Below are 21,009 nucleotides of genomic sequence, written 5' to 3'. Positions count from 1 at the left end.
ACGAGACTTTGCTGAAGAAAGTTTAATACATGTATATAACAGAAAAACACTCATGTACATTTTAGGACAAGTATCTGTAATTTAATTTAAACGAATTCGTATTTTGGCACATAAGCGAAGAAGGAAGTGAGTGGAAAGTGACACCTCTCGCTTCCCGTCGCTCAACCTCCTCTGAGTTCGCCAGTCGTTAGCATGCATGCTAGTTCAGACCTGCGCTGACCTTCCTGGAGAGCTTGTAAAGACAGAGAAAATGTGACAAGGTTTTTGTGCAACTCGCAAATTGCTGGCTAGCTAACTGCGCCGAAAATGTCAGTGTTTAGCCTCGCTGCTAAACGCACATGCCGCGGTGCGTCGCTGACAGTCAGTCGGCCTTCATGTAACCTGTTTACAAACGATGGACAGTCTGTGACGAACGTGGACAACTTCCGCAGAAGAAGAAAGAGCTGCACACACGGCCACAACACCAGTGTAACGCGTCTGTTCAGCTCTCAACCACATAACCCCAAGGTAAATTAAAGGTCAATGATTATTACTTGAGTTGCAGAATTGGTTTATCAGTTTTGACACCTGGCTGCCTTCTCTGATAGGTACCACTGTTTGCCACATGGGAACCAGTACCAGAGGACCAACTTCCCCCGGTAATTTCCTCATGAACGTGAATGAGCATAATGCAGCACTTTATTAAGTAATGCTAGATGACCACGAAGTTCATGTTAGATTTTAGTAGAGCTGCAACCTTTAATCAATCATTAGATTAAGCAGCAACTGTTTCGATAATCGATAAATCAGCTTGACTAATCTTTAAGATATTCTCTGATTACTGCTCTATAACAGTAATTTGAATATATTTGCTTTGAGGATGCCATCTTGGGTTTTGGGAAACGGTGAACGCCATTTTTCTCCCTTTTCTGATATTTTATAGGCAAACAACTTATCGATCAATCAAGAAAATAAGTGACCGATTGATCGACTGAAAATAATCTTTACTTGCAGCCCTAGATTTTAGATATACAGTTAACTCTGTCTCAAACAGAAGTCAGGTGCTGTACATTGAACAGTTTTACTCAGAAAGTGTAATAAGTTACTTTTTACCTATGACTCCTTCAGAAAATAAAAATATTACTTTAATTATTACTTGGCTAAAAAAAATATATTACTACACTACTTTTGTACCTTGTTGGCAGCCTTGTTCTCCATCCAGTGAACTGTTGACACTCAGAAAGTTTTTGTTTTTAGCTATCCAGTGGTGGAAACAAAGTTTACCTCTTGTGTGTAACCTTTAAACATATTGACATATTAACATATTTTTTCCTGAGGAGCCAAACAGAGTCAAAATAATGGTGGAAAGTTTGCCTCTCTCTCTCGCCCTCATCCTTTATCCTTCATTTAGCTTTTTGGCGAGCGGCTGACATGACCTGCTGCACGAACACATCATCATAAGATAGTCTACCCAGGACAAGTCAGCACAAGTCACTCAGAGTTACTTGGCTTACTAACTGTAATATAATTATGGTTTTCTGAGTACTGAGTAAAGTAATAATATTAAAATAACACATTTTAATTGCTCTTGTAAAATTAGCGATTCCTTTCTAATGTAATGTGTTTTGAGAGGTTTATCTGTGCCTGACATGAACTTTCAACAGTTAAGAGTTGGACCAAAAAAAAGCGGATATCTGTACCAGATTCCCTTTTTGTTTTTCTGCTGACACAGTTTCCTTATTTAGCTGAAGCAGTGAGGGAATTTCCTGCCATAGACTAATTATGACCTCCACCAAGGAGGTTAAGTTTTCAGTGCTGTCTGTCAGCAGGATAAAGGAAAAACTACTCGCCCAGTTTTCATGAAACGTGGTGGAAAGTTGAATTTTGAATCACAGGCTGAATACACAAATTATTTTTCCCTTATGTTGATATTGCAAGACAGAATTAATGCTGTACATCTTTGTGTTTATCTTGTGTTCATCTCCCTCAAAATGTCAGACCTTGATTACACTGACTTTTATCTGTGCAAAGCTTGTCACTAGAGACGTGTTTTTACTTTCCTCTACTGACGGGGGAGATGCCTGTGCTCTTGCCTAAAATCTGAGATTCAAATGCACTCCACGCAAGCTAGCTTTATTACTTAACAAATTCAAAGGACTCAAACTAAGGAATGGCTATGGACACATACATACACATATATCATGCCACTGATCATACTCTTATTCATGTCCAAATATTGTCGTCTGCAATAAACAGATTTGCATATCATAGAGGACTGGAGGTCCATTTTGGTCTTGTGTGTTTTTTGTTTTGAGCAACATCAAGACAAAATTACAAATATTAATGGCAGTTAGTGGTAATGATTTATAATTAGAGGCATTTTTAAGCGACAGAAGGAAACATTTAACTCAGACTTCTTAGCAACACGCCGCTGGTTTTTTACAGCCTGCCAAAATCCCTGCTGACCTGGTGGACAAATTGGAGCGACTGGCCTTGGTCGACTTCCGCACCAAACAGGGACTGGAGTGTTTGGAAAAAGCGATCCGGTTCGCGGATCAGCTTCATGTCGTCGACACGTCAGGGGTCGAACCCATGGATTCAGTTCTGGAGGACAGGTACGCCAGTTATGAAAAACGGCTTGTTGAAGCCTGTTGATTTACTGACTGAAGATTTCATCCGTGCACATGCAGGGTTTTACACCTGAGGGACGACGCAGTGACAGAGGGGGACACTGCTGAAGAACTGCTTCAGCTCTCCAAAAACACAGTTGAGGAATATTTTGTGGCGCCACCAGGTAACGTTATCATAGATTTTATGATTGGCTGCACATTATTGAGATGAAGTCAAATTAAAGACGATGGTGTGTACCTTTTTTCATTCTAACTATTTATTTTCTTACCACAGGAAATATTCCTCTACCAAAGAGAGAAGAGAGGACTGCTCTGCTAAAACACTCAGAGTTCTGATTTTTATGATATTTATTACTAATCTTTCATCTGGGAACTTATTTTGTTAAATAAAAAAACTGCTGGTCATGCATTTGGAGTTGTATTTTTCAGTTTCATTTAACACCTATGCTTCAGTCTCATTTTAGTTTCAGTTAGTCAGTTTTAATAAAAAAAAACAACATATACTTAATAATTTCTCGCTTTCTGTTTTGTTTCCATAGAAAGCTTTTTCCAAAGTGTGTGGCTAAAAATAGACTGATGTATTTGTCAGTCAGATTTCATGTGATGAAATGTTATTGCAACCAAGTCCTCATTTGACCTGACGTAAGCCAATCAGGCCACGTAAAAGTCCCCTGTCTGTAATTCATTCATACTAACAGCAGCCACACCTGGGTGATAAAACTTGCATCTGTGTTAGTCATGATCAAAACATTACAGGTTGTCACAGGAGTTGCATCATGTTAGGAGAATAGAAAGTGAAAGTAAATAGTCAGAGAAGGGAAACGAATGTTAGGTGAAGGGTGACGTGTTGGTCAGGTGACGCAGCCGGTTTATAAACTGCTGCTGCTGCTGCGGAGCATCATCTCTGATTATCACCATCATCTTCTCAGGACGTCTTCAGAAGGTCAGCAGGTAGGAAGCTCTCTTTATCAACACTTCACTGAAATACACTGTGATGTTTTTTTTTATTATTATTATATTGGCAAGTTTCTATATTTGCTTCTCAGCTAGAAGTTCTTGCTCTTTATCTTTCTTTATACCAAAATCACTGAGGCAGATTTCTCATGTGTGTAAAGTTACTTGGCAATAAATCTGTTTCTGATTCCTGATACTTTGTTGTATAGGAGCTCATTTCTGTCAGTAAAAGAAAAAAATCCTTATGGTAGGTTATAGTTATTAATTAATTAGTTTAACTCATAATTTTGACTTCTTTATCACATAACTATGACTTTTTGCATCAGAATTATGACTTCTAAAAATATCAAGTGTTTGTGTTTTTGACTTTTTATCTTATCATTCATTTTTAATCACAATTTCAACCTTTATATCACTGTGACTTTTACCCTAATTTTTACTTTTAATTGATTTTTTAAGTCATAACTTTGACATTTTATCATATGATTTTGATATTTTAATCCCAAATTCAACTTCTTGTATCATAATTATGACTTTTATCTTATAAATTTGACTTACCATGGGGATTATGCTTTTTGTTTTTCTTTTACTGTTAGAAATGGGCTTCCACATCACTGTCAAGTTTTTGCAGACTGACTTTAACGATATCTTGATTGATCTTTCAGGCCACTTTCATCATGGATATAAACGTTGTGAAGATGGACGGGACGTCCCACATCCTGACGGTCAAACCACAGGACACTCTGGGCTCTCTCAAAACACTCATCGAGGGCAAATTCGGAGTTCCCCCTCACAAGCAGAAACTGGCCTTCGTCAACGGGCAGAAAATACCTCTCAACGACGACTCAAAGCCTGTCAGCTCCTACGGTCTGCAGTCTGGCTCCCAGGTGTCCCTGCTGGTGATCGAGGCCCCCACGCAGGTGTTTATCACCAACCTAAATGGGGGGAAGAACACCTACGATATCAAACCTGACGAGACTGTGATGAACTTAAAGAAGAGGGTGGAGCACAGAGACGGGGTGCAGGTGAGCCAGCAGAGGCTCGTTTATGAAAGCAAGGAGTTGATTGACAGTCAAACACTGTCTCACTACAACATCAGAGCAGGAGGCAACATCCACATGACCTCCCGTCTGAGAGGAGGCTGTTGACGCCCCTCAGAAAGTGGGGCTAATATAATAGATGACGGTTAAACAGCCCCAAATCCTGTATTTCTCCTGTACTTTCATTTTCACCTCAAAAACTTGTTTTGGCTTCATGTTATTTTTGTTTTTACATTGCTAATATACCCAACACAGCATGTTAACATCTCATGAGGACAAATATACATTGCATTTAAGTTAACTGGACGCTGTTGCAGTCTTAATGTTTGTATTGTGTATTTAATAAAGACTTGTTTATGTACCACATATCTGTCTTTGAGGTCTTCTTTTTCTTCTGACCCCAGACCAGACTGGTTTGGCTGCAGCATGATGCTTCCTTAAAATCTTCAGCAACTAAAATTTATCACAGTAGGCTACTCTCATGGTATTTTCCTTGGAATATTTTTCACATTGTTTCCACATCTCATCAGATAAAGAGCTTAAGTTGATTAATAGCTAAGCTAATAGTTTATTGAGCATCCATCAAGTATAGTTACCAATGTTGTCTAAAATGAAAAGTCTTATTTGTGAAGTTTACAATATTTGTCTGATATCCTTAATAATAAAGCCGATTTCATGTCTTTGGCATAGGAACAGGAGCTATAGCTTAAGCAAAATATAGCTAACTTTTTAAAAGATTTATGCTTGATTAAGTTACTGTAGGTTTGCTGAAAGTAATCAGTGAGGGAATCTGTTAAAACTTCATCCAGATGGTTGTGGTTTTGCAGGATGTAGCGGTTGTACGCTTCAGCTCATGGGCGTTCTCTGTGCTCTGAGAATCAAAGTATGAGCTACTTTTGTTTCTAAAGCTTGGAAAATTCAGCAAACTAGACTGAACAATGCACACACACAATATGAGATCAGTTTATTCAATGTTTGGAAGCCTTGGAGGAAAATACTACACTGATGTCAGAATACAGACCTTACATCTTAGTGGATTTTTGTTGTTGAGCATAATTTACACAATCTTGTCCGTATATTTTAAGTGAAATAAAGGTCTTAATAATAAAGGTAAGGTATTTTCCCTACAAAAATTATGTTTGTATTTTTCCTCTGGTCATCCTGTACTCTGATTCAAGTTCTGATGGCTAAACTGAGGTTATTATGTTAAAGGGACACTTCAATCCAAATTCAAAAATACATATTTTACCTCTTACCTTACTTACCTGTAGTTCTATTTATCCATCTAGTTAGTTTTGCTGTAAGATAAAGAGTTTTAAGAATAGAGAGCCGCGCTCAAAGCACAAAACTCAACATTAATGTCTTTTTCCAGAGATCATCACAAATCATGACCCGGTTACTCAAGATGATCCACAGATGTTTCACACAGGAACTAAAATGCATTACAGTTTAATCTCTAATGTTTTTTTTTTTTATTTTAAAATGAAACTGTATCTTTTAGCGCAGATGAACCTGAATGCTCAGTAAACCTTGATGTTCAGTGAACACTTCATAAGGCTGTAAGCTGCTAACTTTTCACTGAGATTTGCTTTTGAGGAATAAACCAGATGTTTTCTCAGCCAAGGACCCGTAACAAGATAGAACATTTATTAGGCGTCTCATGAGAAATGTATCAGAAAGATATTCAACATGTATAAAAAAAAATAAACTGTTTGCATCGTGTCAACACAGAATACTCAAACATACATAAACTCTTAGTGCACACATAAAAACAATGCAGATTCTAATTATTTAAAATAATATACAGTAAAAAGTAATATAGAGAAAATATGAAGAAAAATGAAAATACAATTTTGGTCTAATAAAGCTAAAGTATTGTTTGCTGAAATAATTAGTTTGCTTATTGTATTTTGCTGTAGGCTGCTTTTCATTAAATTAATACATTACTGCGGTAATATCTTACAAATATTCAACTTTCCACTGTTTCTGTGTTTATTGTTCTTGTTATGTCTTCCTATCAAGTTTTTTTATTAGCATATATTTTATTTTATAAATGCACATTATTATCATATCATTACTGTTATGTCTTATTAATTAAGTCACTTTCCCAGGAAAACTTTTCACCAGTGTGACAATAAACTTCTTGAATCTTGAATTCAGCTTTATTTAATTGTTATTATTGTTATTTCCTCAGCACAGTAGACTGGTGACTGTCCTTATTTGACCTCAGGTCCATCAGACCATCCAAAAGTCCCCTACAAATCAATAACTGTCTGTAATTCATTCAAATTAACCACCGTTTCTTCAGTGGTTTCTCCTGTTTGATACAACTTTGCTATTAAAACTTTGTGGCAAAGTCATAAACGTGCTTCAGTGTTGTGATCAAAACATTATAAGTGCTCATAACGGCTGCGTCATGTTAGGAGAATGGAAACTGAAAGTTTTTGGTAATAGAAGGGAAAACGAATGTTAAGCGAAGGGGGCGGTGTTGAGCAGCTGAAGCTGCCTGTATATAAACAGCTGTCAGCTGAAACCTCTGGCACAGCTGCCGAAACCGAGCATCATCCGTTTGCTTGTCAACAGCTCAAGACTTTTCTCGAAGTTTCTGGACTTTTCTAAAGCGATCGCCAGGTAGGAAGCTCTCTTTATCAACACTTTATTGACAGAAATCCGCTGTAATGTTTAATCTGATGACGATAATTTTGTGTTTCTTGACTTGAAGCACTTACTCGTTAATTTCTTTATATCTTTTCAACTTATTGTGTTATGCACCAAAATCACAAAGGCAAATAACTCGTATATGTAAACGTACGACGCAACAAACCCGTTTCTGTTTCTGACTTCTGATAATTTATTGAGTTTTTCTGACAACACATAGAAAGCATCTAATTCGGTTATTTATTTTGGTAACGGCTGAAAAAACCTCATAAAATGCTATCATACTCATGACAGGCTGTGTATCGACAGTGTTAGAGCTCAGTTTAACTCGGTGTGTTTCCGATTCGCATACAGAATTTACTTTAGTTTAAAATCCTAAAAGTTTTGGCGCAGTGCGTCGCTCATTTCCAAGGTCTTCTCTCACTACAATAGCGCAGTTAACCAACGGCGGTGGCGCCGAAGTCCAAAATGTAAAGTTTGTACGGAAATACAGTTTAGTTTAGTGGATTATATTGATGCCGAATTGACAAGAAGACTGTCGACGTTTGACGCCTTTTATCTTGCGTTTCTAGACTCACGCGTTTTTACGGAGACGTAGGTTTTTGTTAGTATATCGTATTTCTTAAAGGGAGTTTGGCGCAATATTTTCCCCAGAGAGCGCAGGGAGCTTTCGACACTTTGACACCGCTACAGAAATATTAGGTAACTACTGAAGTATGATAAGGTTTACTGACGGCTGATCAAGCTAATTATCAGCTAATCGATACACAGCTTTAAAAATGAACTTATATTAAAGTGCACTTTAACAAAGCGTACTAATTTTGTATTTACAAAAAGATGTTTTACTTAAAGGTGTAAACTAACTTGCCACTATTTGCAATTTATTATACTTTTTAAATTACACAGTAATGCAGAATGTGTACTGCAGTGTAATCCACTTACAAGTACACCTAAATACGAGTTTAGTGGCATCTGTTTTAAAGTACACTTTTTAAAAAAATATACATTAAATAATTAACAAAAAACTACAATGATGTACTAATCTACTAAATAATACTACCTGAGACTTGGAGTGAAAGAAGAAAACTGATTAATTGAAGAAAAAAATCCTGCCATACTAATTATGTAACCCTCTTTTTAACTGTCACCAGGTAGTAATGGAGCTAACAATCCTTATGTTGAATGGGATGTCCATCCCCCTGACGGTGGACCCAGGGATCACAGTGGGCTCTCTGAAAACCCTCATCCAGCAAAAAACCACTGTCGCCCCTCACATGCAGAGGCTGGTCTATGACAACGGGCAGAGGACGACTCTCAGCGACAATTCGCAGCTCGTCAGCTCCTACGGTCTGCGGTCAGGCTCCAGGCTGTCCCTGCTGGTGACCCAGCAGTCCACCTTCCAGGTGTTCCTCAGAAACGAGAAGGGACAAGTGAGCACCTATGACATCAAACCTGACGAGACTGTGAGCGACTTCAAGACCAAGGTCCAGCACAGAGAGGGGGTGCAGGTGAGCAGTGGTGCAAAGTACATTTACTCAAGTACTGTACTTGTACTCGAGCATTTCAATTGTATGCTACTTTATACTTCCACAGTAGCGCAGTTGAGTAAAAGATCTACTTTTTTCCTTCCATCACTGCAGGCGAGCCAGCAGAGGCTCCTTCACCAGAGCAAAGAGATGACGACTGGTAAACTTTCAGACTACAACGTCACAGAGCACAGTACCATCGACCTCCTGTTCCGTCTGAGAGGAGGCTGTGGACACTTCTGATCAATATATCAACAAAATAATTTACTGTACATTCCTTTATTTAATACAAATGAAGTCCAGATAACCTTAGATTCAATATTTCTTATTTATTAGTTTTTTTTAATGAGAAAGTATAATTCTGTAGCATCTTAAAAACTTTCTTGGCTTGTTATTTTGTTTGGACCATAGCGATGTTGTATGTTAAAACAAATTCAACAAATTATTTTCTTTTTATTTGTAAACTGGAAATTTAAATTAATAAAGAAAACAAAAACTCCCAAATGTGAATTTGCATTTCTTTACATTTCATGTATTTCATTAGATCACAAGTAACAAAAAGGCACTTTAGCATTACAGATTTAAAGCTGACATTATTCCAGTATATAAAAGAGACTGTTTAAATTATATAAGTGCACATTTACAATTACATCTTGGCAGTGCTCTGTAAAAAAACATTACATTATTATTTTCTGTTATTACAAACACACTCATTCATGTATTCAAACTATTATAGCAGCATGTTGTAATGACTGAAACAAATTGTACAGATTTATTAGGACATAATCAGAAGAGCTACTGTCTGTGAGAATTATTGTCCAAGTGTTGAACAGGTATACAGTAGTACAGTAATCGGCCTGAACCAGTTTTCCTCAAGATTTGTTTTCTATGAAAAAAAAATCAAAGGAAGTTTCATTTCCTCACAGATGCAAGGTAGGCGTACCAAAACAAGGCCACCATGTTGGCAAACAGCACTCTGAACTGAAAGAGGAAAAAAAAAAAACAGACAGAAACGTTAGTCGTGTGACTCATCAGTTGTTCAATAACAGGACGCCGGTGAAATGCAAGTGCATACCTGAACAGGCACGAAGTTGATATTGATGAACTGAAAGGGGGTCCAAACTTTCCAGTTCATCTTTAAAGCAGTCCAGTAACTTTGTTTCATCTTCTTTTCGAAGTCTCCCCACCCTTTAGCCTGAAAATAGATTATATATTATATATTTAGAATATCTTCACAACATATTTTCTTCACAAACCGATGTTACGTAAGATAAATATGGCTCTCTCCAAAGCCACCAGACTTACTGGTTAGTTTGCTTGTGTTATTGTGTGACTTTGGGGAATCCAAACTAATCCAAAGTCACACAGTAACACGAGCAAACTAAATGATTGAAGCAGCAGTAGACCAGCAGCTCACGTGTTCTGCAAGGCAAAACTGTCATTTTTGTCAGTGGAGTTTGGTGGCTTTAGAGGGAGCAGTATTTGGCTTTTTTAACACCCGTTTTCCAGTGTAAAAGGCCATCTGAGTGGCTAAAACACACTCCGTTGCTCCTTCTGCTTCTCCAAACTGGGGTCATGCTGAACGCCATCTACTGTACATCAACACTGACTACAGATAAATACCTCATACAACCCCACTTAAAAAAAAATATGAACTATCCCTTTAATGTATAACATGTATATAACGTATTTAATAGTGCGCATAGACAGTGCAGTAAATACTGTTGTAAATATCCAGGTTGAAACACTGCACGAGTGCCAGCAAATCATATCTAAAGGGGCAAACTGCCAATTTTAAACAACAGAGAGAAAAAAAAAAGAAAAAGTCATCGGAAACACGACTGAGTAGGGGTGTGGAGTTTTGGGAAGGTGGTGAAAAGTTAGTTGGGAGCCTTGCGCTGTAACTGCATCCTGCTGTAAACCAAAAGTTTCTCAGTCACCATCATCTTTTCTAAAGGTTAATACATTTCTCCCGTCCTAAAGGACAGAAACTCTAATCCAGAACTGCTACTGGCCGGTGTTAAATATGATATAATGTATAGAATAATATAAATAATATAAATATCAGTCACGTTCTCAAATCTACACCACAACCCAATGTATTTTCCTATTTCATTAAATAATTACAATTCCATATAAATTAACATGTTACTGACTAAAATAACTATGTATATTTAATTCCATTATTCTCATTTTCATTAAAAATCATGTTAAAATGATTATGGTGTGAATTTTGTGGGAATCTGTACCAAACAAAGATGTTTTCTTAAGTCTGTAGAATATGATGTGTAGGCCAGGACATCTCAGTGACATGACAATATTTAATTTAAAACGGTATTTTGACACAAATATTGCATCTCCTGCGATCTGAAAATCGCAGTAGGCCATTTTGCAAGTTTGACATAAAAATTGTTCGACTCCGTATTAAACTGTAATGTGTGTAGAATAAAGGAATTAAACATGATTTTTCTTAGTTTTTATATCAGTATTATATAGTAGAGGTGTAAGAAAATACCAGGATATTATGTTTTGTAATACTGTATCAAATCTCAACAACACTGTGTTATAATATATACAAAAACTGACGGTGGTGGTTGCATAAAAAAGTAAACTTTTTAGACTTTTATACATATGGTGGTGTTTTCTTTGTATTGTGACAGTTTTCCTACAATTACATCTTTCCTTCCCAATTAACATTTATATGTTGGCCATTGGCTGCTCTCTCTAAATATCAGCACCGGCCAGTGAAAAACCCACATCGTTCGAACGCTAATGGAAAGTACAGGATCCGGCATTTTTTCTCTCTCTGCCTCAGCTGCAGCACGTTTGACCATTCTTGTTTATAATAATCTGTCTCTCCCAAGTCCCCCAACTTCATGCCGGTGTAATATATCGAATCATTGCGGTATAACGAAGCGACAGGAGGGACGGTTTCTGAGATGACCCACCTCCAGGATGTTCATAACAAAGTAGAAAAGGAGCAGAAAGCCGGGGGCAAAAAAGAGCCGATCCAGTAGCAGGCGTTTGACTATACAGTACGGGTCTGTGGTGGGCATCCACACTTCCATTAGCTGGTAAAAGTAATGGCTCACCGGTCCTGTAATAAACAACCTGCAACACACAGAAAGACATTATATAAAAACAACAACAGCAAAAAACAACACATAAATGTAAGAGGGGAGTTTAAGTTTGAGGTTGTGGGAAAATTATATTCTGAACTGACCACTAACTGGTTACTTGTCCTTGAACACACAGCTGTTCTCCCTTTGGAAGAACAACTTTTGATAATACAATCACATCCTGACCCTCCTGATAAGAACTTCAGGTCCATCCTGACCCAGCCTCCTTCGCCTCCTAACCTTTAAGACAGATTTACATTCTTGACTCATCATCAGTTCCTTTTACACTTTCTGTGTGACTGTGTGCTGATCCTTTGCAAAGCTCTATTAAAACACCACAAAGACAATCTCGGTCATAGTGTCTGTCTTCATTTTCAGATTTTAACAGGGAACACCTTGAAGTTAGAGTCCTCTAATCCTCCATGTTTTGCATTCTTACTGATATGAAAGCATGTTAGAGATTTTAGGTAAAGCCTTAATGCTGTCTGAAACCCACTGCCAATTTTTAAAAGCATTTATTCTATTTGTAAAAATGCAAAAAAAAAAAAAAGGGAGATTACATGTTTTTTTTTTACATCTATAACACAATGGACCAGGGCTCTTTCAAAAAACACTAAACAGAGGCTTGTCAAATCTGGATTAGATTATCCCAGACTCTTTAAAACCCACTTTAAAATTAGTTAAACCTTTATTTGTGAAAATGTAATAAAAGGAGCATTTCATTAGACCTAGACTTGTCAAATCTGGACTGGATTATCCTAAAGAGTCCAGAGAGTCTTTAAAACACAGCTTCAAATGTGTGAAACCTTTATTCAATGCATAAAGGGACATTTCACTGCTTTTTTCACACCTAGATCAATCAAAAGCAAAGTACAGCATATTTCTATGTATTTGACACTGTCTGAGACTAAGTATTACACTGATTTTCTTGGTAGATGAGCCATGAAAAGCACGTCAACCCTCAGTTTCGTTGCTGTGTAAAGTCTCACCCATAAATGGCGTAACGTATAGCTCCAGCTGGGTCAATCGCACTGACCGGGGCTCCATTTTTGGCCTTTTTTCTCGCCTCCAAAGTCTGCGACAGAAGATTTCCTAAAGCTGAGAGGATGCCGCTGAAAATGTCAAAGACACACACACACAAGCACAAAACTCTTTGTCAACATGCAACAGGTACATTCATAATAAAATACAAGTGACAAATTGAAATCAGTGCCACACACTCCCTGTTAGGGGAGGTTTTTCTGGCAGATGCTGATTGGTTAAAGCCAGTGGTGACACAAAAAGGGCAGTCAATGGTCACTGGTCAGTGCAAACATTAAAAAAAAAACAAGGCTGCTGGAAAAATGCAGATGTTGGTCACATTGTTGCAAACAGCAACTTAATTTTGTCACAGTTTCAGGAAAAGACATCGTCTCATTTTTGACTGTCAAACTGAGGAAACACGACAAAAAAGAAGCACCAGGCTGCAGAACATTAACCAACCAGTCAGTCAGTGAATTACGCTCATGAAGCTACAGACCTGGTCACAGACTTGGTGAGGATGGGGTACTTCTTCAGAAGGAGCAGATACCCCTGCAGTAAACGGTAATGAACGGCCGCATCCCGGACAGGCAGACTCTGGACAGTCATTATCAGTTGAACGGCCCGAACATAACCGCGAGAAAACTGTCAGGGCAGGGCGAAGTTGAAAAGGAACTCCGCTGAACTCTTCCGGTCGACGTCGTTGCGTCATTGACGGAGCCACGCCTTCACGTCGACGTCTTTTTTTTTTATTTTGGTTTTTGTTAAATCTAGGTTTATTATTTTTAGTGCACAACAAGGGTCACGTAAGAAATAGTAACGAAACACTATTAATGCCTAATTCTACAATAAAAATCTGAAGTAATACATACAAATTATTCTTTTAATATGTAAACAAATAGACTAAATTCCAAAGTAATTCATAATTTGATATTTTAATGAGGAATAGAAATAATTATCAAAAGATATACAAATGAAATATTAATCTGTCAATAACTGGTCCAAATTAAAAAGGGATTTACATTAATTAAGTCATAAAATAATTACATTTAATACAAAGTATAAAGTGTAATAAATGAACAAATAAATGTGAAAATAAAAGAAAATGCTAATTATTCTTTTATATTCTTATATTTAAATTCTTATATTTCCACAGTTATCACACTTTATTACACTTAATCGTTTTAATGGCATTCCTAAGACTCTGCAGTATTAAGGTTTTACAGCAACATTAACTTTTTTTAAGCTTAGCGTATTTTTGTATCTGGTTTACCATTTCTGGCTGCTCCTGATCCCACCACAGTGATATTTTGACTTGATAAACCAGAGGAGAAACTACCAACAATAACAGTCACAGCATGTTAAATAGCAGGTTCCTGCAACCTAAATGGAATGGAGCCACTATGAATGACACTATTCACACAATTAAAAATGTCCATTGTGGTTTGTTGGATACAGTGAGAGACAAACCACTAATTACTGTGCCAGAAACTTCCACAATTCCACAGTAACTTTCCTATTATTTTCTTTAACCTTAAGCATTGATCACCAAGTTTTTATCTTATGCAGAAAATGTTTGGTGTATTCAGATTCACAAAAACTGATGACAAAGTGATCCTGAAACTCTGCAGTGGAGCCTAAAAACAACCTACTATATTCTGCTTTATTAGCGTGTGAGGAAGTGAACAAATTTAGAGACAATCTACAACATTCTCTATTTGGAACCACTTTAATAGAACCAAAGTTTCAATAAAAAAAAGTACAAAAAAAACACAAACATATTTACAATGCTGGAGTGACAACAGCTTGAGAAAAAGGCCTTTATGAAAACTCAGTGTATAAAATATAACAGTGTAAACTGTTAACTCTCACATAAAGAAATCTCTGCACATACTATCGCTAAAACAGGAAACTGAAGAAGCTTATGGGTGGGTTTTGGTCTGTAGTTAAGCAACATAAAGACAAATTAAAGTGCTTTCCAGTTAATGGGAGACTTTCCTGATTTCTTCAGCAGCTCGTTGGCCTTTGAGAAATGCTTGCATCCAAAAAATCCTCGATGAGCGGACAGGGGGGAAGGATGCACAGTGTGCAGGACGTGGTGGCGTTTCTGCAAGAAAGAACAAGAACTTGGATGTAAGAACGTGATAAAAAAGTTTTGTTTTTAAGTGTTTTTATCAAAACAACAGTGCAGACCCACCCTGTTGATAGCGGCTCCTTTCTTCTGAGCGTAAGATCCCCACAGCATGAAGACGATACCCTCCTGGTTGTTGCTCAGCCAGTTTACCACAGAGTCAGTGAACATCTCCCAGCCTTTGTCTTTGTGAGAGTTGGCATTATGCGCTTTAACGGTCAGCACAGCGTTGAGCAACAAGACCCCTAATGACAGAAGTCACAGACGGAGAAGACAGCAGGTCTGTTAGTGACCAACAGCTCTCTGGTTGTTTAAACACTCGACAAAGAGCTGTTTTTAAATGTACCTTGTTTAGCCCATCCAGTCAGATCTCCGTGTCCAGGGTGCTGAAAGCCTTCAATGTCCGAGACCAGTTCTTTGTACATGTTCTCCAAACTGGAAATGGATAAAGGATGTAAAAAAATACGTCAAAATACTGCACAGCACAAAGCAAGATCCGATTTGAAGTCAGAAAAATTACTAGTTCATAGGCAAGAAAAGCAGCAAAAGACACTGAGAAGGTTTTAACCTAGGTGGAGGAGGAACAGGTCTTTTCACACTGAAGCACAATCCATGGGCCTGGTTAGGACCATGATATGGATCCTGACCAAGAATCACCACTTTCACCTGGAAATGCAAACAGAGCCAAGTGACTGACAATTACTGACAAACTAAGGGACATCCCCAAATTTGCACAGGGCTTTCAGTAACTCTTCACACAAAGAAACTCAAAACCTTGACATTTTAACAAAGTTGAAAAGGAAATCTGCGTGCTACTATTTGTTAACAATAATTTTTGCATGTGGTCCACAGCTCCTGTTAGGTGTGCAGGCTTATTGTCGGTTTAGGACGTGGGGGAGGCTGAACTAAGTTTGTCACAGTAACTATCAAGCAAGACACAAGTGTGATAAAAGAAACGATGACTCACCACTTTCAAGAACTTACATGTGACAAAACAACTTATTTTTATTAGCTAAAATATCACCAAGTATGACTACAAACTTAATAGGCATTCAATAGTATTAAATTAAAATTAAAAGCTTCAATTTATATTTGACGCCAACTCCCAGCAGCTTTTTTTGTCTGCCCTCTCTTCAATATAACGGGACTAAATGGCACTGAGACTCTTCTCAAAGGGTCCAGAAAAAAAAAGCAATGACACCCAGTTACTCAAGATAATGCACGTACCTTGTTCTGAGCATTTTTGCATAGGAACTAGTCGGTCTGTCTGCCCTCATCGCTCAGAGGGACGCATGCATCTACTCATGGATGACAGGCGCGTGCTCATAAACATTAATGACGTCCCCCTCTGCTTAGCTGTAACCTCTCATCCATCAGTAGATGCACGCGTCCTTTTGCACAGTGACATGGCTGGTGGATGCAGTTCAACAGACTCAAGCTGAGTGCCTTCTTTTATAGTTGATATCTCCAAAACTTACACCAAAACAATCAAAATGGATAATCAGCAACACAGGTAACAAAAAAAGGAATATGCATGTTTTATTTTGGGGTGAACTGTCCCTTTAAGTGCTTTATGCTCGGGTGTCAGACGTCCTCTGAGGTTAGGAAAAGTGTGCATGCAGTTAAACTTACATCTCGGATGTTGCACATCTGTGTCCAGGTGAAGACTTCTTCAGCAGGTGGGTACACGGTGTGTCGCTTCCTCTCCTCAGACACAAAATTCATCAGCTGTGACAGAGACAGGAAGTTGCATAAACTCTTCAAAACAAGAGACACCGTGCGCAGTCTCAGTGCCCTGCTGTCTCGTCCCCTCACCTGTTTAAAATAGGGCTTTCCAAACTCAGCAGACAGCGCTCTTCTCCAGCTTTCTCCAAACCCTGGAGGTGTCTGAGCTGAAGCGAGTTTCTCCAACGCCGCCTTCTTGTTGCGGGCGATCCTGTCCAGTTGCTCCGGGGACAGAGGAGCAGAAGCAGGAGGAGCAGACGCAGGAGGACGAGGAGGGCTGGACCGCTCCGACTCCACCGGGGAGGACTTCAGCTTCTTCTGTATAATTTTAGTGTATTGAGCAAAATACAAAGCTGGTAAGAAGCGTGCAGCTGGAGGAGAAAGGGGCTTTAGAAACCGTCGACAGTGCGGGACAAACATTCTCGTGCTATGGCGGCTGTGAGCAGCACTTTTAGCAACAGTCGTGAACACAGCGGGGCTCGTGAACGCAGCTTGGGTGACGCTGAACGTGTCGCGGGAAAATACAGGACTCATTCAAACAGTGAGTAGTGCTTAAATATTAATAACGCTCTTTTTTATCATTATTAACTAGACATTTAGTCAAGGATAGTTTCAGACTGAAGCAGAAGTGACTCACCGTCTCTTTGGCATCCTCCTCAGCTTCATTTAAATCCTTACAAATCCTCTTTTTCGACACAGGCGTGAAAAACGAGTTAATAGTCTTCTGTCCAATCATTTTCCTGAAGAACACCGTTGCGACCGGCTGCCGTAAACGAACTAATTTCAATTATTAGATAACGAAGGAGATAAAACTGCGGTGAGCTCTGCACGCTGCCTAAAACTCTCCCACAGGATTAAAACATTTCGCGCCAAAGCAGGGAAAGTGACGAAAGCAAATTATGAGCTGGGGGCTGTTCAAGACAAACTGCCTGTTTTTTTTTTCTTTCTTTTTTTTTTACCTACAGTTTTACTACAGTTTGTTGTATACAAAGCACCTGGCATCCACCTGAGAGAATAATACACGTTTCCTCAACTATTTCTCGTAATTATGTGATATTTTATCATGTTAAAGGCTTAATGTCGAGGTCTTTGCTGTTATTTACACAATTTTGAAGAGATAAAATAAATTAGTTGAGTAATCCAGTAGTCAGTCAACAGAAAGTAATTGCCAAATGTTTTGATATTTGATAGAGACATTTTTCAATAAAAAAAATACCCCAAATCTTTAAGTTACATGTTCTTAAATGTCTTATAGTAAACTGAATATATTTGCGTTTTGAACTCTTTAAAGGTCGACTGATGTTTTTTTAATGCAGATAGACCAGGGCGCCCTTAGTCAGTTGTTTTAGTTGGATTTTTTAAAATATAAATTAATGAAATAGATCAAATACATTGAGTTATGCTGTAGACTTAAGGACGAGTGTGTAGGATTTAGTGCCATCTGGTGGTGAAATAGTAGATTTTAATCAACTCACCTGCAAAACCTAGAATGGCTGCAAAAGTCAAAAGGCCATACCTGGAGCCAGTGTTTGGTTTGTCTGTTTCAGGCTATTGTGGAAACATGGCGGATTCTGTGGACGAGGACCTGCATCATTGCATTATTGTAGACATTATAACATGGTGTATATTTAGCACTTCCTGAAGCTCAACAGAGGGGGTCACAACATCCCTCCACAGCAGCCACACTGACAAGGCTGCCTGCAGATCTGTCTGCAGACATTTTTTGTTCGGCCTTGTGTGCACAGACATTGCTCATTACCAAATATCTAGAAATGACTAAATAGTTAATAGATTAATTGAAAAAACAATGGTTAGGTGTGAGCCTTTTATTAAAAGGTCATGAATTCAGCAAATTATAACAAATTTTAATAAATATTCTGAGAAATATGGTATAATGACCTAGTCCACCAAGTGGAGACGCACATTGAAGATGCTTTTGTCAAATTTATTTAAACAAATATGAAAATAAAATCGGTATTAATGTTTCATTTTTCTTTATATCATCCAGGTCCTGAACAAGCCTGAAATAAAGCTCCTTAGAGTTCCACAGACAACAATTTTCCTGCAATGGAAAAGTTTGTGGTTCGAGGACAGAATAAACGGTCCTGCACCAATGATGCAAGCAGTCCACGGAAGAGGATCAAACTGGAGAGTGATGAGGAGGTGAAGCAGGAGGAGGAAGATGAGGAGGATGAACATTTAGCAGAGTTCTCTCACCCCGTTCCCTGGCAGAAAATAGAGGCAGAGGGGCTCGACTGTGATTACGCTCTGCTGTTCTCCAAAGAAGAAGCAGACCACCTTTTCAAACAGCTGGAGGCGGAGGTGGTGTACTCTACAGGTACGACATCAAACCTTTTTCTGTACTGTTATGACCAGAAGTTACAGCGTAGATGAGCGACTGTGGCTGTTTTTGTTCCAGGGGAAGAATCTAGGGTGCAGGTGTTTGGAAAGGTGTACATTATTCCAAGAAAACAGGCCACATACGGAGACGCGGGTCTAACCTACACGTATTCTGGGGTGACACGGTCTGCCTGCCCGTGGACTCCAACCCTGGAATATATCCGGGATGCTGTCACAAAAACAACTGGACAAACGTTTAACTTTGTCCTGGTCAACAGGTGAGAGATTAGTCTTAAAGGTCACAGCTGATTCTGTCTGTGTTCTGAGTGGGTTTGAGATATTGAGCTTTAAAGATTTTGCATTCAAAATCTCACATACATGAAAATTCTAAATGTACAATATCAAAATCCTATCAAATTGTCACAGAATAAGAATATATGAATTACTCAGTAAGAGGACTAATATTTGTCTCCCTGCTGAACGTGCTCTTCTCTCCAGGTACAAAGACGGGCAGGATCACATGGGCGAGCACCGTGATGATGAGAAGGAGCTGGACCCCCTCTGTCCCATCGCTTCCGTCTCTCTGGGAGCTGCGCGAGACTTTATCTTCCGGCACAGAGATGCTCGGGGAAAACAGGTCCGCCGACAGATTGAGCCCGTGAAGCTGGAGCTCGCTCACGGAAGCCTGCTCCTCATGAACTCCCCGACCAACACTTTCTGGTACCACAGCCTCCCCGTTCGCAAGAAGATCTCACAGCCTCGCATCAACCTCACCTTCAGACGCATCCTGCTGGACAGAAAGAGATGACCAAGAGTGGATTATTAATGCTTAAAACTAAGCCTTTAAGGCTTCTTTCACACTACAAACCTTAGTGCTCAAATCTGATTTATTGCCCACATCTGATGGTTTTTTTTTCTGTTCAGACCATTTTTTTTAAATGTGGCATAAATCAAATTCAGGTGTGAACTGGTCACAATTCTGAACTGACTTCACAGAAACAGATTTCAGGATGCCAGAGGGCTTCTGTCTGTCAGAGTCTCTCCACAAGACTCTCAAGGCATGACTGAGTGACGTAAAAGTTGCACGAAGTCCAGTATGACTGTTTCTACTGGGGTCACATTGTAGAAATTCAGGTTCCATGGGATTTGTGTTCATACTGTCATGAAAAAAACAGATCTGAGTCACATATGAGCAAAGAAACCCTGATTTTGGCTACTTTTGCCTTCAGTGTGAATGCAACCTAGGATGCATTATATTAGAATAGTTGTATGTTGTTCCAAAAATGATGAACAAACGTGTGAAAAAATGTATTATGGTTGTTGAGCTGTGTGTTTGGGCAGAACTCAGACTCAGCTTTGCATTAGTTTTAATACATTGGAGGGTGTCTGCTGAATCTGTGATGCTCTTTCTTTACCATAGAATTAAAAATAAATAAACTTTACTCAAGGTCAACTTAAAGGCCATCCATACCAAGTACTTTAAAAATATTGTTTAAAAATTGTTCCAGCCCAAGTGGACAGAGGAGTCAAGTAGACTCCACTGTCTACTTGAGTGAGAATGATTGTTTAAATGATATTTTTACAGTAATAGTTCTTTGTGTGGACGGTATATTGCTGTCGTACCAATTGTTTACCCCTTTAAATTATGTATCGCATCTGTTCCTCTGGAACATATACTGTTTATCTCTGTGGAGAAATTCTTTGTTTGAGACCCTTCAGTGAGGACTGCATGCCTGGTCAGCTAACAGAAAATAGTCTAAAAAATAAAAACTCTAAATTGCACATTTGTTTTATTTTTTTAATACCTGAAAACAATCACCTTTACAGATTGCACACAAATACACACAATCTCACATGAATATACATTAGTGCAAATCGCAAACATTA

General features: G+C 38.6%; 6 protein-coding genes across 8 annotated transcripts; 4 read left to right on the top strand and 2 right to left on the bottom strand.

Annotated features, from left to right (window-relative positions):
- The first annotated feature begins 151 nt into the window (after window positions 1-151).
- Window positions 152-3,018, top strand: gatc (glutamyl-tRNA amidotransferase subunit C). Its single transcript, XM_084727950.1, has 5 exons — window positions 152-507; window positions 588-638; window positions 2,425-2,594; window positions 2,670-2,773; window positions 2,884-3,018. The coding sequence occupies exons 1-5, from the start codon at window positions 307-309 to the stop codon at window positions 2,943-2,945; spliced, it is 588 nt and encodes a 195-aa protein (XP_084584076.1). The 5' UTR covers window positions 152-306; the 3' UTR covers window positions 2,946-3,018.
- Window positions 3,019-3,170: 152 nt separating this feature from the next.
- LOC146319872 (polyubiquitin-B-like) lies at window positions 3,171-4,969 on the top strand. Its single transcript, XM_084727954.1, has 2 exons — window positions 3,171-3,560; window positions 4,229-4,969. Exon 2 carries the CDS (start codon window positions 4,241-4,243, stop codon window positions 4,709-4,711), a length of 471 nt encoding a protein of 156 aa, XP_084584080.1. The 5' UTR covers window positions 3,171-3,560; window positions 4,229-4,240; the 3' UTR covers window positions 4,712-4,969.
- A 2,108-nt stretch (window positions 4,970-7,077) lies between these two features.
- Window positions 7,078-9,185, top strand: isg15 (ISG15 ubiquitin like modifier). Its single transcript, XM_084727953.1, has 3 exons — window positions 7,078-7,234; window positions 8,413-8,769; window positions 8,902-9,185. The coding sequence occupies exons 2-3, from the start codon at window positions 8,419-8,421 to the stop codon at window positions 9,028-9,030; spliced, it is 480 nt and encodes a 159-aa protein (XP_084584079.1). The 5' UTR covers window positions 7,078-7,234; window positions 8,413-8,418; the 3' UTR covers window positions 9,031-9,185.
- Window positions 9,186-9,220: 35 nt separating this feature from the next.
- Window positions 9,221-13,607, bottom strand: pxmp2 (peroxisomal membrane protein 2). Its single transcript, XM_084727951.1, has 5 exons — window positions 13,426-13,607; window positions 12,896-13,018; window positions 11,736-11,898; window positions 9,863-9,982; window positions 9,221-9,768 (listed from the first exon to the last, which is right to left on the bottom strand). The coding sequence occupies exons 1-5, from the start codon at window positions 13,533-13,535 to the stop codon at window positions 9,700-9,702; spliced, it is 585 nt and encodes a 194-aa protein (XP_084584077.1). The 5' UTR covers window positions 13,536-13,607; the 3' UTR covers window positions 9,221-9,699.
- A 1,029-nt stretch (window positions 13,608-14,636) lies between these two features.
- On the bottom strand, window positions 14,637-17,606 carry unga (uracil DNA glycosylase a). 3 transcript variants are annotated; one of them, XM_084727948.1, is made up of 7 exons: window positions 17,420-17,606; window positions 16,873-17,100; window positions 16,690-16,785; window positions 15,626-15,723; window positions 15,404-15,492; window positions 15,124-15,302; window positions 14,637-15,033 (listed from the first exon to the last, which is right to left on the bottom strand). In XM_084727948.1, the coding sequence occupies exons 1-7, from the start codon at window positions 17,516-17,518 to the stop codon at window positions 14,893-14,895; spliced, it is 930 nt and encodes a 309-aa protein (XP_084584074.1). In that variant the 5' UTR covers window positions 17,519-17,606; the 3' UTR covers window positions 14,637-14,892. The 3 variants fall into 3 exon arrangements, with proteins under 3 accessions (XP_084584074.1, XP_084584073.1, XP_084584072.1); XM_084727947.1 differs by lacking the exon at window positions 17,420-17,606 and having other exon boundaries at window positions 16,873-17,202; XM_084727946.1 differs by lacking the exon at window positions 17,420-17,606 and having other exon boundaries at window positions 16,690-17,202.
- Window positions 17,186-20,575, top strand: alkbh2 (alkB homolog 2, alpha-ketoglutarate dependent dioxygenase). The gene is made up of 4 exons (XM_084727949.1): window positions 17,186-17,323; window positions 18,791-19,120; window positions 19,202-19,400; window positions 19,621-20,575. Exons 2-4 carry the CDS (start codon window positions 18,850-18,852, stop codon window positions 19,928-19,930), a joined length of 780 nt encoding a protein of 259 aa, XP_084584075.1. The 5' UTR covers window positions 17,186-17,323; window positions 18,791-18,849; the 3' UTR covers window positions 19,931-20,575.
- The last annotated feature ends 434 nt before the right edge of the window (window positions 20,576-21,009 follow it).

The sequence above is a fragment of the Lutjanus erythropterus genome, chromosome 10 (assembly GCF_056507025.1).
Source record: "Lutjanus erythropterus isolate fLutEry1 chromosome 10, fLutEry1.hap2, whole genome shotgun sequence".
NCBI classification, from domain to species: domain Eukaryota; kingdom Metazoa; phylum Chordata; class Actinopteri; order Lutjaniformes; family Lutjanidae; genus Lutjanus; species Lutjanus erythropterus.
This window is presented reverse-complemented; position numbering and strand designations above follow the sequence as displayed.

Excerpts from the sequence above, each read along its gene's own strand:
- gatc (XM_084727950.1), top strand. The coding sequence starts at position 307 with ATGTCAGTGTTTAGCCTCGCTGCTAAACGCACATGCCGCGGTGCGTCG. Across the intron at positions 508-587 it reads CTCAACCACATAACCCCAAG|GTACCACTGTTTGCCACATG; the intron begins GTAAATTAAAGG and ends CTTCTCTGATAG. Across the intron at positions 2,774-2,883 it reads ATATTTTGTGGCGCCACCAG|GAAATATTCCTCTACCAAAG; the intron begins GTAACGTTATCA and ends TTCTTACCACAG.
- LOC146319872 (XM_084727954.1), top strand. The coding sequence starts at position 4,241 with ATGGATATAAACGTTGTGAAGATGGACGGGACGTCCCACATCCTGACG.
- isg15 (XM_084727953.1), top strand. The coding sequence starts at position 8,419 with ATGGAGCTAACAATCCTTATGTTGAATGGGATGTCCATCCCCCTGACG. Across the intron at positions 8,770-8,901 it reads AGCACAGAGAGGGGGTGCAG|GCGAGCCAGCAGAGGCTCCT; the intron begins GTGAGCAGTGGT and ends CCATCACTGCAG.
- pxmp2 (XM_084727951.1), bottom strand. The coding sequence starts at position 13,535 with ATGACTGTCCAGAGTCTGCCTGTCCGGGATGCGGCCGTTCATTACCGT. Across the intron at positions 9,983-11,735 it reads TTGTTATGAACATCCTGGAG|GCTAAAGGGTGGGGAGACTT; the intron begins GTGGGTCATCTC and ends ATCTATTTTCAG. Across the intron at positions 9,769-9,862 it reads TCAACTTCGTGCCTGTTCAG|TTCAGAGTGCTGTTTGCCAA; the intron begins GTATGCACTTGC and ends TTCCTCTTTCAG.
- unga (XM_084727946.1), bottom strand. The coding sequence starts at position 17,202 with ATGTTTGTCCCGCACTGTCGACGGTTTCTAAAGCCCCTTTCTCCTCCA. Across the intron at positions 15,493-15,625 it reads CCTGTTCCTCCTCCACCTAG|TTTGGAGAACATGTACAAAG; the intron begins GTTAAAACCTTC and ends ATCCATTTCCAG. Across the intron at positions 15,034-15,123 it reads AAGGAGCCGCTATCAACAGG|AAACGCCACCACGTCCTGCA; the intron begins GTGGGTCTGCAC and ends TCTTTCTTGCAG.
- alkbh2 (XM_084727949.1), top strand. The coding sequence starts at position 18,850 with ATGGAAAAGTTTGTGGTTCGAGGACAGAATAAACGGTCCTGCACCAAT. Across the intron at positions 19,121-19,201 it reads GGAGGTGGTGTACTCTACAG|GGGAAGAATCTAGGGTGCAG; the intron begins GTACGACATCAA and ends TTTTTGTTCCAG. Across the intron at positions 19,401-19,620 it reads AACTTTGTCCTGGTCAACAG|GTACAAAGACGGGCAGGATC; the intron begins GTGAGAGATTAG and ends TCTTCTCTCCAG.